Here is a 17,007-nt window from a genome sequence, read left to right on the forward strand (position 1 = left end):
TCGTAACTTCTGTAAAAGATATAGCCAATACCATCATTTTAGTAAAAAGGCTTAGACTGGATTCAAAGAATCTGCTTTGCTAAGATGTAACGAACTGTATCTGTATATCTGTTTACTGAATAAACACTTTGGAACTTGGAAGACGCCTAAAGAAGTTCTATCTCCTATGCTGTGTTGCTGTGATGAGTCGTGTTTGCAGCTCTTACTAATGAATTGCTGGTGCCAGAATAAAGGTGTGTTGTGAAACATATAGTTTCTTACACATAACATATGTGGTATTAGTGCGAACTGCAATGGAGACTGCTCAAAGACTTTAAAGGGAACCTGAAGTGAGACATATATGGAGGCTGCCATATTTCCTTTTCAATAATACCAGTTGCCTGGCCGCCCTGCTGATCTATCTCGCTGCAGTAGTGTCTGAGTCGCACCAGAAAAAGCATGAAGCTAATCTTGTCAGATATGACAAAAATGTCAAAACACCTGATCTCTGCTGCATGCTTGTTCAGGGTCTGTGGCTAAAAGTATTACAGGCAGAGGGACAGCCGAATAGCCAGGCAACTGGTATTGCTTAAAAGAAAATAAATATGGCAGCCTCCATAACCCTCTCACTTCAGGTTCCCTTTCACACAAAGCCTGCAAGCAGCAAGTTAGAATAACATGATCAGTTACAACACAGTACTGAAAACAGGTCCATAGAATTATGTGGGCAGTGAGTTGACATTCAGTATTGTTTTGCAACACAACTGCGCACTGTGAACTTATTCTGCATTTGCTACTTGACAGAATGTGCTATAAATGTTTAATCTAACTTCTTCCCATCCCCAGCTTTAGCACACTGGAAATCCCAAAGAAGAAAAATACAACATGGATATAACAAGCCTGAGCAACACCGAACTCAAAGAACAGCTGCTAAGAAATGGAGTCAACCCAGGACCCATCTTACGTATGCATGTCCTATTTCACAGAGCCAGCCCATGTAGAGAAAAGCTAGCTTAGTCTACAGAAAGCTGCCCATCATCAACTGAATAAATGCATTTATATAAATTTGAAGATTACATTTTATACATTACTGATTAACATTAGCAGGCCAGTTTCTAGGCCAAATAGTTCTCAGGGACAGAGTAAAAATGTCCTTCGCTGTTGCGGTAGCCAGAGGTGCAACCCAGTATGAGGTAGCCCCTAGTATAGTTGCCTATATGTGAGCCCCCCCCCCCCCCCAGTCTACAATGGCTTAGCAGCACTTGTTACATAAACTACCAGTGCTGGCAAGTTGTGATGACAGATGCCGTGGCAACCATAAAGTCAGGACACCCAGCAGGATAAGAGGAAGATGGATTGCATGAGTTACTACCAATGCTGGATCCTGGAGAGGTGAATTGCTTCACCCCCTCCGCTCTTCTGCAGTCTATATGGGCCTTCTGACCCCTTACTGGGCTCTGTGTGGGACTGCTACTGGTTTATAACATTTCTAAATGTAAACCTTTTTTTTTTTTTATCATAAGGAGTTTTAACGAGCTAAAATTTGCTTTTAAAGACCCTACTGATGCTTAAAAGATCATCAGGGCTGCCAGGCAACTGGTATTGTTTCGGAAAAGTGGAAAATCAGCTCATATAAACAGCACCACACATTGTTAGCAATTTGAAAATATATAACACTTTATTAAACTGGATACTAGCAAAAAAGCTCATAAAAACATTTAAAAAACAGCGCACACCACATCAATTCTTAAGAAATGATGATAAACATATCACATAATCAATAACAAGTTTCAATATATATCTATCAACATCAGGGGTGGGTGCTCAATAGTGAGCACACCAGCACCCTTAGAACCCGGGTTCAAAACCTCCTATAACCTAATAAAGTGCATATGTGCAAAACCTGTGAAAAAACAGATGAATGAATCATATATATATCAAATATATGTGCAACCATGAATTACTAAACAGATGAGGTATCAGTGCTAACAATACAGTGTTTGAGGAAGCGTGGTTTTGAGGGAGACAGAGCCTGAGACGTGCATAGAGTGTGCACAAGAAGGAGGGATACTTAGCCGGGCTGAGGGGTGTCATTGGAGAGATGTGGTGGCAGAAGAGACCCTCGGTGGACGACTCCACCGGTTCCGCGGACGTCACGCCGCTTCAAGGAGTGAAGCGGCGTGACGTCCGCGGAACCGGTGGAGTTGTCCACCGAGGGTCTCTTCTGCCACCACATCTCTCCAATGACACCCCTCAGCCCGGCTAAGTATCCCTCCTTCTTGTGCACACTCTATGCACGTCTCAGGCTCTGTCTGTCTCCCTCAAAACCACGCTTCCTCAAACACTGTATTGTTAGCACTGATACCTCATCTGTTTAGTAATTTATGGTTGCACATATATTTGATATATATATATATGATTCATTCATCTGTTTTTTCACAGGTTTTGCACATATGCACTTTATTAGGTTATAGGAGGTTTTGAACCCGGGTTCTAAGGGTGCTGGTGTGCTCACTATTGAGCACCCACCCCTGATGTTGATAGATATATATTGATTATGTGATATGTTTATCATCGATTTATCATTATTTCTTAAGAATTGATGTGGTGTGCGCTGTTTTTTAAATGTTTTTATGAGCTTTTTTGCTAGTATCCAGTTTAATAAAGTGTTATATATTTTCAAATTGCTAACAATGTGTGGTGCTGTTTATATGAGCTGATTTTCCACTTTTCCGGTCCTATTAATTGCTCTAGCACACACTATGGGTATGAGTGCAGTGAGTTCTCTTTAGAAAACTGCAGTGGCGTAGCTAAGGAGCTGTGGGCCCCGATGCAAGTCTTACAATGGGGCCCCTCAAGCACTCTATACATAACAATTGATACGGCACACCAAAACCTGCCAATGGTAACTACAATGTCAGAGGAGCAAGAAGGGGATGGGAAACAGCTTGTAAATGATTACCACTATTCAAAGCTATCTATAGAAGTTATTATTATGAGCACAGGACCAATAGAGAGCTAATACTGTAGTTGAGGGAGGGCCCTTCGGGGCCCCTCTGGCCCAAGGGCCCCGATGCGGTCGCTACCGCTGCACCCCCTATTGCTACGCCCCTGGAAAACTGGTATTGTTTAATAGGAAATAAATATAGCAGTCTCCTTATCCTTCTCACTTCATGTGTCCTTAAGACCCGCCGTTTCCTCCCTCTCTGCCACATATTTAGCCACCCACTTCACCAACAAAATTGTCTCCATCCGCTAGGAATTATCTAATCTCCAATCTTCACCTCCCAACCAGCTCCTCCTCCACCCCATCCTCCCCTCACATCCTTTACTCCTACTACCACCGAGGAAGTCAACCACCTACTGCAGACTTCCCATACCACTACTTCCCCACCCCCCACCCCTGTCCACAGGCACCTTCCCCTCAGACTTCAAGCAGGCCACTGTACTACCCCTGCTCAAGAAACCCTCCCTCGACCCCTCGATACCCTCCAACTACCGTCCTATCTCCCTCCTCCCCTTTGCCTCAGAACTCCTTGAGCGTCTGGTTCACAAACGCCTGACCCAGTACCTCAATGCCAACTCACTGCTAGACCCACTGCAATCTGCATTTCGGCCTGCCCACTCAACCAAAACAGCTCTCACCAAAGTGGTCAATGACCTTGCCTTAGCTAAAGCTGAAGGTAAATACTCCATTCTCCTCCTCCTTGACCTTTCAGCAGCTTTTGACACAGTAGATCCACTACTCCTCCAGTACCTCTAGTCCATGGGCATTCATGATCTCGCCCTGTCCTGGCTTTCATCCTACCTCTCCAACCACTCCTTCACGACCACCTTAAATGAGTCCTCGTCCACCCCCAACCACTTCTCGGTGGGAGTCCCCCAAGGTTTGGTCCTTGGCCCCCTACTGTTTACCCTATACACATCCTCCATTGGCAAGGTTATCTCCTCCATGGGTTTTAACTATCATCTGTATGCAGATGATACCCAGGCCTATCTCCACACCCCTGACATATCCACCACTACCATGGACAAGGTCTCCTCCTGCCTATCAGCCATCTCCTCCTGGATGTCCGCTAGGTTCCTGAAACTAAATCTAGACAAAACGGAATTTATGATCTTCCCACCCTGGCCATCCATGAACCTCCCAGATGTGCATGTCTCTGTTAACCACACTACCATTTCCCCTACCTCTCAAGCCCGCTGTCTGGGTGTCACCCTGGACTCCGCACTCTCCTTCACTCCCCACATCCAAAACCTCACAAAGTCCTGCAACTTCCATCTTCGTAACATCTGTAAGATTCGCCCTTTCCTGACCTCTGCCACCACCAAACTCCTCATCCATGCCCTCATAATTTCACCTTTACTACAGCAATGCCCTGCTGTCTGGTCTCCCTATGACCCGAACAGCCCCACTGCAGTCCATCATGAATGCGGCAGCAAGAATTATCCACTGCTCCCATCGCTCCACCATGGCGGATCCCCTCCTTGAATCCCTCCACTGGCTTCCTATCCAATCCAGAATCAGATTCAAGATACTGTGTCTGACCTACAAATCTGTCCACAAAACCTGTCCAACCTACATTTCCGATCTTGCTCAGAGGTACACACCTAGCCGCTCACTCCGCTCTCCCAATGAACTTCGCCTAATCGCCCCCCGCATCACCCAGTCCCATGCACGTCTCCAGGACTTCTCAAGAGCTGCTCCAACACTATGGAACTCCCTACCTTCACCCATTAGGGCAGCCCCCTCCTTCAACATCTTCAAGAAAGCCCTCAAAACTCACCTTTTCACTCTGGAATACTACCCCTCACAACTGCTCTAAACCCACAGCTGAACTCTGGTCCCCTACCTTTCGTCTCCTTACCTCTCCCTCTAGATTGTAAGCCATTGGGCAGGGTCCTCCTCCTTTTTGTGTCCTACCTGATCATGCACCTCCATTACTGTGAACCCATGCTATGCATCTGAGTGAACCTAACTTGCCTAATCTTCATGCTCCCATCCAGTGAATGACTAAGCATTACCTTGTACTCATACTGTGCTGCATGATCTGGTCTTTCTTGTATTCATATATTGTCATTTTGCTGTATGTCACCCCTAAATGTTGTCTGTAACCTAAACTAATGTCCAGCGCTGCGTAATATGTTGGCGCTTTATAAATACAATAAATAAATAAAGATCGCGTCACGCCAATGGGCGTGACTGCGGCGGCAGCCCCAGGACCGCCTAACGCCAATTGGCAGCAATTCCTGGGGCCTGCTACTGCAGGAGATCGCACGCAGGCTGCGCGCGCATCTCCTGCTTGGTAGGCGGAGCTCCGCCATCAGTCTCCCATCAGCAATCTCCGCTCGGGAGACTGTTAGACGGCAAAACCGCCGTCTTTTTACTTGGTACAGTGCTGTGATCTGCAGTAGCGCTGTACTGGGGACAGCCGTGTGACACGGCTGTCCCCTCTGTTGCTATGGAGGTGATCGGCTGTCATAGGCTTAAGCCTATGACAGCGGATCATGCTGATTGGCTGTGGAGGGATGATAAAATAAATTAAAAAAAATAGTAAAAAATATTATTTAAAAACCAAACACCTGGGGGGCGATCAGACCCCACCAACAGAGAGTTGGTGGGGGGAAAAAATGGGGGGGGGGGGTAATCACTTGTGTGCTGAGTTGTGCGGCCCTGCAGCTAGGCCTTAAAGCTGCAGTGGCCAATTTCTCAAAACATGGCCTGGTCTTTAGGGGGGGTTTAACACTGCGGTCCTCAAGTGGTTAAAGGAAACCTGAGGTGAGACTTATGGAGCCTGACATTTATTTCCTTTAAAGCAATGCAGATGTTTCTCATAAAAATCTGACAAGGTTAGCTGCATGCTTGTTTCAGGTGTGGTTCAGACATTACTGACCTTAAAGTTCAGCAGAACTGCTCTGCAACTGGTATTGTTTAAAAGGGAATAAATATTTCAGCCTCCATTTGTCTTCCACCTCCTTTAACCACTTCAGGACTCAGCCTTTACCCCCCCCTTAAGGACCAGCGCTGATTTCTAAGATCTGTGCTGGGTGGGCTCTACAGCCCCCAGCACAGATCAAATAACAGGCAGAGTGACCAGATCGCCCCCTTTTTTCCCCACTAGGGGGATGATGTGCTGGGGGGGGGGTCTGATCGCTCCTGCATGCGTGTGGGTGGTGGGGGCACCTCAAAGCCCCCTCCACCGCAGGATTACCCCTCTCCTTCTTCTCCCTCCCTGCCCCGGAGATTGGAGGCTGCACAGGAACGGATCTGTCCTGTGCAGCCTCTTAACAGGCTCCTGCCTGTTATGTGACAGCGATCCCCGGCCGCTGATTGGCCGGGGATCGCTGATCTAGTACAACGCTGCTACTGTTAGCAGCGTTGTAAAAATGTAAACAAAGCGGATTATTTCCGCTTGTGTTTACATTTAGCCTGTGAGCTGCGATCGGCAGCCCGCAGGCTATTCACGGTGCCCCCCGCCGTGAATTGACAGGAAGCAGCCTCTTGCGCGAGAGGCTGTTTCCTGATTAATTAGCCTGCAGCCGGCGACGCAGATGTGCGTCGCTGGTCCTGCAGCTACCACTTTGCCGACGCGCGTTATGAGTGCGCGGTCGGCAAGTGCTTAAACCCTTTCCATTCCTATGTTAGACATTGGACTTTTCCTTACAAGATCCAATGTTGGACATAGTCTGACACAGGAAAACTGGCTGTGGCTAGATGGCACTGCTGTAGGATAAAATCCGGCACTGGGTCAGTACCTTTTGATCAAACTGCCGCACAAAGTCCGACACTTTGATACACGCCGGCCCAATCCTCCCACACTGCGCCAAATCATATAAATATTAGGTGGGTACAGTTAGGCTGTAACTAGGGGCACCATTACTGGATCTAGTCCAACACTTTGACTCCCCTCCAAAACCACACAGCACTGCATAATAACATTATGCTGGCAAATGTACAAGGGGGCAGGGCTGCAGTGCAAGCTGGTGCTGGCGCCACCCCTCCCCTTGATGCTGGGTCACCTCTGGAGGTGCAGACTCTCTGGATCTGCACCACAATTTCCCAACCCCCCCCCCCTTCATCCCCCATCCCACCACCATGGAAAAAAGTAAGTGCTAGCGAGGAAAAATTGGATTGAAAAGATTTCCAAGGAAATAAATATGGCAGCTACCATATGCTCACTTCAGGTTCCCTTTGCACATTTTTGCAATGTTGATTGTGATCCCAGCTGTTAACATTTTAGCTCCATTTCATTCTGGTCACAGGCCTTTAACATTACATACTGTAATGACAGTTTTCAATTTACATTTAAAAATATTCCACTTGTATGTCAGAAGATAGTTGTGCTGCTAATGATGGAACAGGACATTTCCCCAAATATACAGATTTTATAGTGCCATTTTAAAGAAAAGTAAAATGTTAACTTTAATTATGGTACCTTTCTATCTGTACAAGTATGTGACACAGCAAGTTTTGGTATCTTTGATCCTTGTGTAAGGTCCTCAGTGCTTGCACACCAAAACCTTCTGTTGCTGTTGACCGTTTCTTTGAGAATGAGGCGATATATTCCGCTACATGCTGGCACTGTCATATGACAGATTTTGACCCTATCATACTCTGTCTGTAAAGAATGTTTTAATGATCTGTGCTGCTGACTGTGTACTATTTCTCTGCTGTGCTATGAGAAGGTTATAAGTGATGTACGGAATGTATAGCTAATCAGTGTGATTGACAGACTGCACATACTGGGGGGTTATGATGTCACATCCAAATGGAAGCATACATAACGCTGAAAAATTGGATCGTGGTGTTGAAAGGGATGCTATAACATGACCCTTCGACTTGTCATCTTGTGCTGCCTGCTAATTGTACTATGGATTTTCAACCTCTGTGGTGCGCCTCACTTTGTATCTCCTGTATTTGTATAAATGTATACCATGTTTAGTATGGGGTAAACCCACAGATGGCTATTTAGGTTTCTCATAGTTATATTAAAATGTCATGGTTTTTGTTTCATCTTTCAATATTTTCTACTCAATAGCCAGTACCAGAAGCGTTTATGAAAGGAAGTTACTGCGGTTGTTGGAGATGAAAAATGGAAGTTCTCATGAAGATCATTATTCACTTAGTGATGATGAAGGTTAGTGAGTGCTTGCAATGTGTGAACACAGCCAGATTAAGGATTCCCTGATATGATGAATGTAAGGGATCACAAATACCTGGAGTAAATTTATTGTCTCTTAATAAATATGGCCACAGTTTGCTATCCTGAACTAAAATTGCACCCGGAGGAATTGCTGAAATAAAATGTGGAAAACTGCACCTTCAATTACTTAATTAAAAAAAATATATATCTATATCTATTCTCAATCACACATATATATTGTTCAGGAATACACACACCAACCCCCCAACTAAATGCTATTTTGGTTTTTTTCTTCAAAGTGCACATGGAATTCAGTACAGAGATTAATGGAGATGGAGATACTTCCATTCAGGGAATCCACAACTACAGCACTAAGGAGGTAAGTACCCCAATTGCTGGGGAGCTTGTTGCTTAAAAGTTCCCTGATGATGCAATATTCTATAAATGGTATACCTCACCTAGGTCCATATGCAATTCACTTTTTCTCCTGAGTTTTCTCCTAGGTGATATTTTCACAACTTGTCATAAAATGCCTTTTAAGCCACCAGCAAGCAAGAAAATACTCGAAATAATTTTGATAGTACCTTCCCTCCTACTTTTTGGTACTTTTTCCACTGCAAAGTGCTAAAAAGTTATTCTAAATCAAAGAAGAAAAATTATCTCCTGGGAGAAAAGTCAGGTGAAAAAGTTAATTGCATACGGGCCCTAGACTCTTATCTAACTTCTCTCCTACCCACTCAGCACAATGCTAGAGGAGTTGCGGCAGAAAATTGACACATTTTACCACATATTATGGAAATGTCCACTTTAAACCTCTTTGGCAGGACATAGAACTACTACTAACAAATATTTTAGGTGGGAACTTAGACCTCATGCCTGAACAGGCTCTTTTCCTAATTCATTTATCCAAAATCCAACTCTCCCTCAGAAAACCAGAAGCCCATATTTTCTGTGCCACAAGACAATAACTGCTGGCTAACTGTGCATTAAACAGAATTCCCTCCATACACACTGTTATACAATTGACCCAAAGCCATCTAAGATTGGAGAAAGAACTTGACCTCAAAAGACTCTCTCCCTATCACTATCAAGATCCTGAAATTGACTGGCCCTCCCAACTTGCTCTATAAAACACCTCAGTCCTCATCAACCTGGTATAATCAGGTATAAAATGAATTGTACCCAAGAGACTCCTCATTTTATTATACATTATCCAAACTTACCACAGAAGAAGGTCTCTACTCCTACTCACCCTTTTTCCCATCCACTTTTTCCACCTGCTGAGGCAAATTACCAAACTGTTGACCTGCCTACATTAATGTATAGCAGTAGGCAATCGGGTCAACATGCTACCTATTTTATCTTGACTATTTTTTTATTTCAAATTTACCTTTGGGTCAACCCTTATGATTGACTTTCTCTTGTGATTTGTTGTGGTTACATCTACCAGTTCATTGTTGTTCACATTTTGAAGATGTATAGACCTTGTTCAATCAGTTTAACCCTCCTGGCGTTATGATTATTTCCTGATTTTAGGGTGTAAAATCAGTGCAATTTGAATGCTTTTAAACCCTAAAACCCAGAAAAATCATGCTGCTAGAGATCTGCAACAGCTCAGCACTTATCTCCCTGGGATCCAGCGCTGCAGTTTCCCTCTGTCCTCCGAGTGGTGCTGTAACCAGGTAGTGAGATTGCCATCTGTTGTCATGATGACAGACGGCGATCTCACCAGGGAGATGCAGAGCCTCCGTGGAAAAGAAGGAGAATGGCAGCTGACGTCAGGATCCCCCGGGAGATGAGTGAAAACACCCGCTGCGTGCATTGCTCTGCATATACCTCCGGCAGCTACCACTAGTCATGCTCAGGGTTACTGCTCCTGGCTTGTTTTTTCCACTCCGAGCCTGACTTGTGATTATGGTCAAGGTTAATGCCATGTAGTGACTTCTGTTATCACACTTGGATTACAAAGATATCTTGACAGGGCAATGCATTATATTTGTACACTGTATACATTTCAATAAAACCATTGAAAAAAAATAAGTATTAGAGGCAGAGAATAAAAATGATAGCCAGGCAACTGGTATTGCTTAAAAGGAAATAAATATGGCAGCCTCCACATACTCGCGTCAGTTGTCTTGTAAAGTAGACCTGAACTCTTTCACAGGACTGAAGGAAAACCTAGGGGAATGCACCCTGTATGTATTTATAGAGTTTAGCGTGTCTAATGCTCCCTGCCATTATTAGTAGTCAATAGTGTACCCTTTCGGAGACACAACCGGCAATCTATAAGAGTAGTTCTTTTCTAGGTTGGCTCAGGTCTCCTGTCGAATTTTGACCCATTATTCCATTGCAAACTATTCTAGCTAGTCCAAATTGCATGGTTTCCAAGCATGGACATTCACTTTGAGCACCCACCACAGATTCTCAATAAGATTGAGGTCTGAATTCCTTTCTTTGGCATAAGGTACAGTAGTCCCTCTCATGTGTGCAGGTGCTCTGTTCCTTATAGTCTTTTTATGCTGATTGACAGAGGTGGCCTTTGGGGGTGGCAAGTGGGGCGATCGCCCCAGGCCCCGCACATGAAGAGGACCCCGCATGTCATGCCCGCCATACCATGCGTATTTTGGTGGTGGTGAAGGAAAGGTCTACAGAAGTCTAGCTGTTTGTGTTCTGAGCAGTGTGTCATTTACAAATACTCAGATTTTCCTATTTTGTTTTACACACCTTATATTTTGCACCGCCCCCTTTTATTGCTTAGGTTTTCGTCTTCAGCTTGCTTTACTGTACTATGCCGTTTGCATTTTTGTAATGAATTTCTACACTGACATGAAGCTTGCCAAATGTCAGATTAAGGTAACGTGCAAGAGCCTCAGCCTGAGGGCCCCAGGGGCATTTAGGTCAGTCAAGCATGGACTGGAGCTAGAGGGGGCTCAGGCTGGAGCTTCCAGACTGGCTGGGGATTGGTGCTAGGTTTCATGGAGAACTAGGGATAGGTAGAGGCTGGCTAGGGAGCTAGGGACAGGTGCAGTTTGATTACATTACGTATTGTAATTGTTCCTGTATTGGTTGGCTTAGGGGTCTTTAGCAAGTTTTGAAACAATAATAAGCCATACTGCTTTGGAGGCGGACAAGCCCGTGACTGTGGTGGTACGGTACATGGCCTTCACTTATGCCTCTATGCCCCGCATATGACACTCGCCCAAGGCCCCACGTACTCTAAGGCTAGTTACACACCAGGACGTTGCGTTTAGGGGACGTTTATAGGGCACATAACGTGCCCCTAACGCAACGCCTGGTGCTCTCTGGTGTGGACGTCGGAGTGAGCCGCGTTGTGCAGCTCACTCTGGCGTCCGTGATGCGTTACACCTGGACGCATGCGGCATCACGTGGTCCCGCCCGGCCAATCGCCGCCCAGAGCGGCCGCTCCAGGAAGTAAACACTGCACGTCACTGAGTGCATTGAATATTAATTAGCCATGTGCCCGGCCGCTCTCCCCTCCTCCCCAACATGACTGAGCATGTGCAAACAGTCTAACGCGGCTTAGCCGCGTAGAACGCACAGCATGCAGCACTTTGCTGCGTTACAATGTAACGCAACGTGGGCAGTGTGAACAGCCCACTTGTGTTACATTGCTGTGAGTTTGGGGAGCGTTACAGACTCCTGTAACATCCCTGTGTGCAAGAAGCCTAAAGGTGCATACACACATCAGACTATAGTCTTTGGAAAATGAAAGATCACAGACCAATCTTACCACCCTTCATGTAGTATGAGAGCCTTACTCTACACAGTCTATTCTATGGAGCTGAACTCCCCATCAGAAAAAAAATCTTTGCAAGATGCTGCACACAAACATGTTGCACACACTCAAAAGATCTGTAGCTGCAAAAGATCTATTCCTGCCAAAAATCCATTCCTGCAAATTGCAATGATGGTCTATGAGATCTGCAGATCATCATACACACATGATTTAACTGACATTCATCTGCACATCAGATCCACCAGGATGGATTTTCAGATCTGGAGATTGTCTGATCTGCAGAAGAATGTCCGTTAAATCATGTGTGTATGATGATCTGTAGATCTCATAGACTATCATTGCAATTGCAGGAACAGATCTTTTGCAGATACTGATCTTTTGTGTCTGTACAGCATCTGTGTGTGCAGCATCTTGCAAAGATTTTTTTCTGATGTGGAGTTCAGCTCCATAGAAAAGACTGTGTAGAGTATGGCCCTTATGCTACATGAAGGGTGGTAAGATTGGTCTGTGATCTTTCATTTTCCAAAGACTATAGTCTGATGTGTGTATGAGCCTTAAGGCCGGCTCTGCTGATTGAATGGTGTTAGGAAGCCAATTGACTGCACAGGTAGGGTTTCAGGGCTGGAACCCACGAGCGGTTTTGTGAGCATTTCTGGAGCGATTCAAAACGCTAGCGTTTTGCCAAAACGCACAGCTAATGTTAATGGATGGGGTAACTTCCACTGGAGCGTTTGCGATTACTCAAATCGCAAATGCAGGACATGCAGCATTTTGGGAGCGTTAGCGCTTCAATGTAAAGTATATAAACTCTGGCTTAATCGCTCATTAAAACCTGCATGGAGCGATTTTGCTAGCGTTTTCACCTTACCACACACTGTAACAAAATTAAAATGAATTGAAAGGACCAATCAGGCTTTAAAATGCTAATCGCTAATCGCTACACAATCGCTGGCAAATTGATGCACTTTGTAAAATCACTTCCTAAAACGCTCATGAAACCGCTGACAAACTGCTCATACAAAATGCTAGTGCTTGCGATTAGCGATAGTGTTTTGCAGTGGGTTCCAGGCCTCAATGCTGATGGGTCAATTACTGTAGATGTGTTTGAAAGCAGACTTTCGCATGGGGCTAATATGTTTTGACCACTCACATTTTAGGCTTGCTTTATATAAAATATAGTAAAAATGATCTTGAGGTTTTATTAATGCTGAAAATATCGGGAAGAAAAATGTCCCATAATTCCTGGGTGACTATTCATTTTGGCCACAACTGTATATGCACCATGCAAAATTGGAAAGTTCATATACGCTCTACCCCCCTCACCTCCAGCTAGTCGGTGCGGGATCTGGGAAGCCAAGCCAATCCAAAAGTACAAGCAAAGAAGGATCCGCAGGCCAAGCCAGGTAGAAGAAAAAAGCTGACAAATTTTATTTGAAAAATACCACACACAGTGCAATAAAAGGAAGACAGAATTGACTTACGCGTATCGGGCCTACAATCTGCCCTTAGTCATAGCTAAACTAAATCTGTCTAGAACAGGGCTTATATGCAGGTGGGGGGAGAAAAGATCCCCACCCACTCGCCATATGACCCAGATCTTAAAGGTACAAAACATCCATATATACAGAAAACATGTTACAGACATATTTAATAATAGTATAAAGTTTAGAAACTGTAAAAAATTTAAAAAAGTTACCACTAGAGAACTGTATGGAAATCCAATATACGAAAAAATGCATATAATAATATATACAATATAAATGCAGTAAAAAGGAGGAGGAAAGACAACCATAAGCATGGGAAATAAGATAACAGAAATATGAATGCACAAAATCACATACAGATATTAATACGTGTACACTAGACTTCGATCCCAGCGCTTATTTAAACCATCTGGCACACGGGTGCCCATTCGGTGGATCCAATAAGCTTCCCGTCTAAGAAGTAAACTATGAATATCCCCTCCCCTAGTCGGACAAACAACACGCTCCACCTCTTGGAAACTGAAGGACGAAAGATCGCCCTTATGAACTGTTTCGAAATGTTTCGAAACAGACGATTTCCGGAAAGTATTCCAATTGGTTCCGCAATAGTGTTCCGCTATTCGGGCTCTAAGATTTCAGGTGGTACACCCTACATATTGAATGTGACACGCAACACATGAGATCACATAAACGGTGTATTTAGTATTGCAGTTTACATATTGCTTAATTGGAAAATCTTTATTACCTGAAAATGAAAAAATCGTAGTACCTCGCCTATGGCAATGACAATAATGGCAGGTCGAAAAACCACAAGGATATGAGCCCACCGTGGTAAGCCAGGTAGGTGTACGCATGGACGAGGGGGATCGAAATAGCCTGGGGGAAAGGATAGATCCCAAAGTGCGGGCCTTTCTCTAAGCCTGGAATCTGAATGTAACACAGGAATATATTGTTTTACAATTTTCGTAATCTTATCAAACTCCAGGCTATAGTCGGTAACAAAAGTCTGTTTACCCACTCCAGCATTATTTCGATTGGTGCATTTTAGCAAATCTGAGCGTGGTCTTCTAGTACCCCTAGAGCGTCCCACAGCTAATTGTCGTTTGTTGTACCCCCTGCATCGTAGCCTTTCCTCGACTAAAAGACATTCCTAATTGAGTTCATCTATGCTAGAACAATTTCTAGCTGCCCTTGTGAATTCCCCAGTGGGGATGGCATTAATAGTGTGCCTAGGGTGACACGAATTTGCAAGTAAAATGGAATTGCCTGTTGTCGGTTTTCGAAACGTTTGTGTTGAGACCGTATGGGAGATAAGATCTGCAGTTAAAGTCTAGTCCAAATAGTCAATTTTGAAGAAATCAGAGTTCATAGTGAATTTCAAATTTAGATCTGCTTTGAGAAAGAGAGGCGTTCCTCTCGAAACATCAGCGGAGGCTACAGTCGTGACGTCACGCCATAGAGGGGAAGGAGGCGTGGCGGAGTTCCGTACTGGGAAGTTGTGGAGCAGAACGGAAGTTTGCCGTACTGAAGGTTTGCATCATCCACGTGACCCACGCCATCCGGACCCCCTGGAAGCCGGGCACGCTTGCCCGACACTGCATTGCAGGTCTAGTCTCTCTCACCTAGCCGCCGGCCGGGGCTGGTGAGATTGAGCGGCTTCCCGGAAGACACTATCCGCCACAGGATTCATCATCAGAGGATTCAACACCTCAGGAGGGTGAGACCGCTCTACATTACATCGTATCAAGCATTGATCCACATTACCTTGATGACTCACTACCTAGCCTGTTTTGCTTGCCAGCATCTCACTAGGCTTAATGCCAGCTAACACTTTGCTTAATCTTTGCATGCATCAAAGCCACTATTGCTAATACGCTTGGAAATCATTTATGCTAGCTCAATGTTCAGATACTGAGGTTTGTTGGGAACACCTTCTCCTTACTAACACACGAATTAATTCTAAAAAGTTCGCTGCTGCATCTGATCCAATATTGTTTCCTCGCAGGAGACACTGACCTCCTAGAGCAGGGCTGTTGCTCTAATTCATTCAAGTGCTATTAAGCATTACAACACAGCACTGGATCTACTGTTTTATGATTTTACTTTTACATGTATTTTATGCCATTATTGGGCTAATGCCCTTTTATACAGCTGTTCAGGTTATCTTGCCCAATATTTTATTAAAGTTTTGTATTTCCATTCGACAAGCGCATCTGTAAGTTTGTGCATATGCCAGAAAGTCCCCCAGGAGGGCCGGAGGACCCCCCTACACCAAAAGCAAGTCATCAATGAATCTGCCATACCAAACAATGTGGCAGGCATAGGGGTTGTCATCTCCAAAGATGCGGAGCTCCTGCCACCAACCCATGTATAGGTTCGCAAGGGAGGGGGAAAACTTTGCCCCCATGGAAGCTCCGCATCTCTGGAGATAAAACCCTGAATCAAACATAAAATAGTTGTGTGTGAGGAGGTACTCAACAGCCCTCCCAAGGAAAACCCGCAGAGGAACATCAAACGATGAATTTTTGCTAAGGTGAAATTCTAGAGCCTCTAGGGCCAAAGTATGTGGAATGGATGAATACAAGGATGTAACATCCATAGTAATCCATCTCCACCCCCTAGTTGTCAGACTCCCTGGTTATTTGCAAGACACACGACATGTTCTATCCAGTTTTGACAGTTTTGTGTGGAAGTCAGAGTATCTATGGATTACTATGGATGTTACATCCTTGTATTCATTTGTATTTCTTTTGTTACCGACTATTCTTTTGTTACCGACTATAGCCTGGAGTTTGATAAGATTACAAAAATTGTAAAACAATATATTCCTGTGTTACATTCAGATTCCAGGCTTATGCTGCATACACACTTGAGATAAAAGTCTCTGGAAAAGGCAAGATCACAGACCAATTATACCCCATTCCATGTAGTATGAGAGCCATACTCTACACAGTCTATTCTATGGAGCTGCACTCCCCATCAGATAAAATATTTGCAAGATGCTGCACACAAAGATGCCCGTACACATTCAAAAGAGCATTATCTGCAAAAGATCTCTTCCTGCAATAGATCCATTCCTTCAAAATGCATTCATAGTCTATGAGATCTGCAGATCATCATACACACCTTGTTTAGCAGGCAATCATCTGCAGACCGTCTGCAGATCAGATCCACCAGGATGGATTTTCAGATCTGCAGATGATTGCCAGATATGCAGATGAAGTCTGTTAAACAAGGTGTGTATGAGGATCTGCAGATCTCATAGACTGTGAATGCATTTTAAAGGAATGGATCTATTGCAGGAAGAGATCTTTTGTAGATAATGATCTTTTGAATGTGTACGGGCATCTTTGTGTGCAGCATCTTGCAGAGATTTTATCTGATGTGGAGTTCAGCTCCATAGAATAGACTGTGTAGAGTATGGCTCTCATACTACATGGAAGGGGGTAAAATTGGTCTGTGATCTTGCCTTTTCCAGAGACTTTTATCTCAAGTGTGTATGCAGCATTAGAGAGATCGTTAACAGTGGTTGTCGTTTCTCTGCCAGAAAGGCCCGCACTTTGGGATCTATCCTTTTCCCCCAGTCTTTTTCGATCTCCCTCGTCTATGCGTACACCTGCCTGGCTTACCATGGTGGGCTCAT

The 17,007-nt window shown here is 44.5% G+C and overlaps 1 protein-coding gene across 2 annotated transcripts in view; it reads left to right on the plus strand.

Moving 5' to 3' along the window:
- Nucleotides 1-843: 843 nt before the first annotated feature.
- Nucleotides 844-17,007, plus strand: part of LEMD1 (LEM domain containing 1) — a 49,344-nt gene continuing 33,180 nt past the window's right edge. Inside the window, exons 1-3 of one of the 2 annotated variants that reach the window (XM_068269574.1) lie at nucleotides 844-943; nucleotides 8,019-8,117; nucleotides 8,423-8,502. In XM_068269574.1, coding sequence (XP_068125675.1) covers nucleotides 865-943; nucleotides 8,019-8,117; nucleotides 8,423-8,502 — 258 coding nt within the window. In that variant the 5' untranslated portion in view covers nucleotides 844-864. Of the gene's footprint in view, nucleotides 944-1,295; nucleotides 1,372-8,018; nucleotides 8,118-8,422; nucleotides 8,503-17,007 lie in introns of those variants that run through there. The other variant, XM_068269575.1, reaches the window with a different exon arrangement.

This window comes from Hyperolius riggenbachi, chromosome 2, assembly GCF_040937935.1.
Source record: "Hyperolius riggenbachi isolate aHypRig1 chromosome 2, aHypRig1.pri, whole genome shotgun sequence".
Taxonomy (NCBI): Eukaryota; Metazoa; Chordata; class Amphibia; order Anura; family Hyperoliidae; genus Hyperolius; species Hyperolius riggenbachi.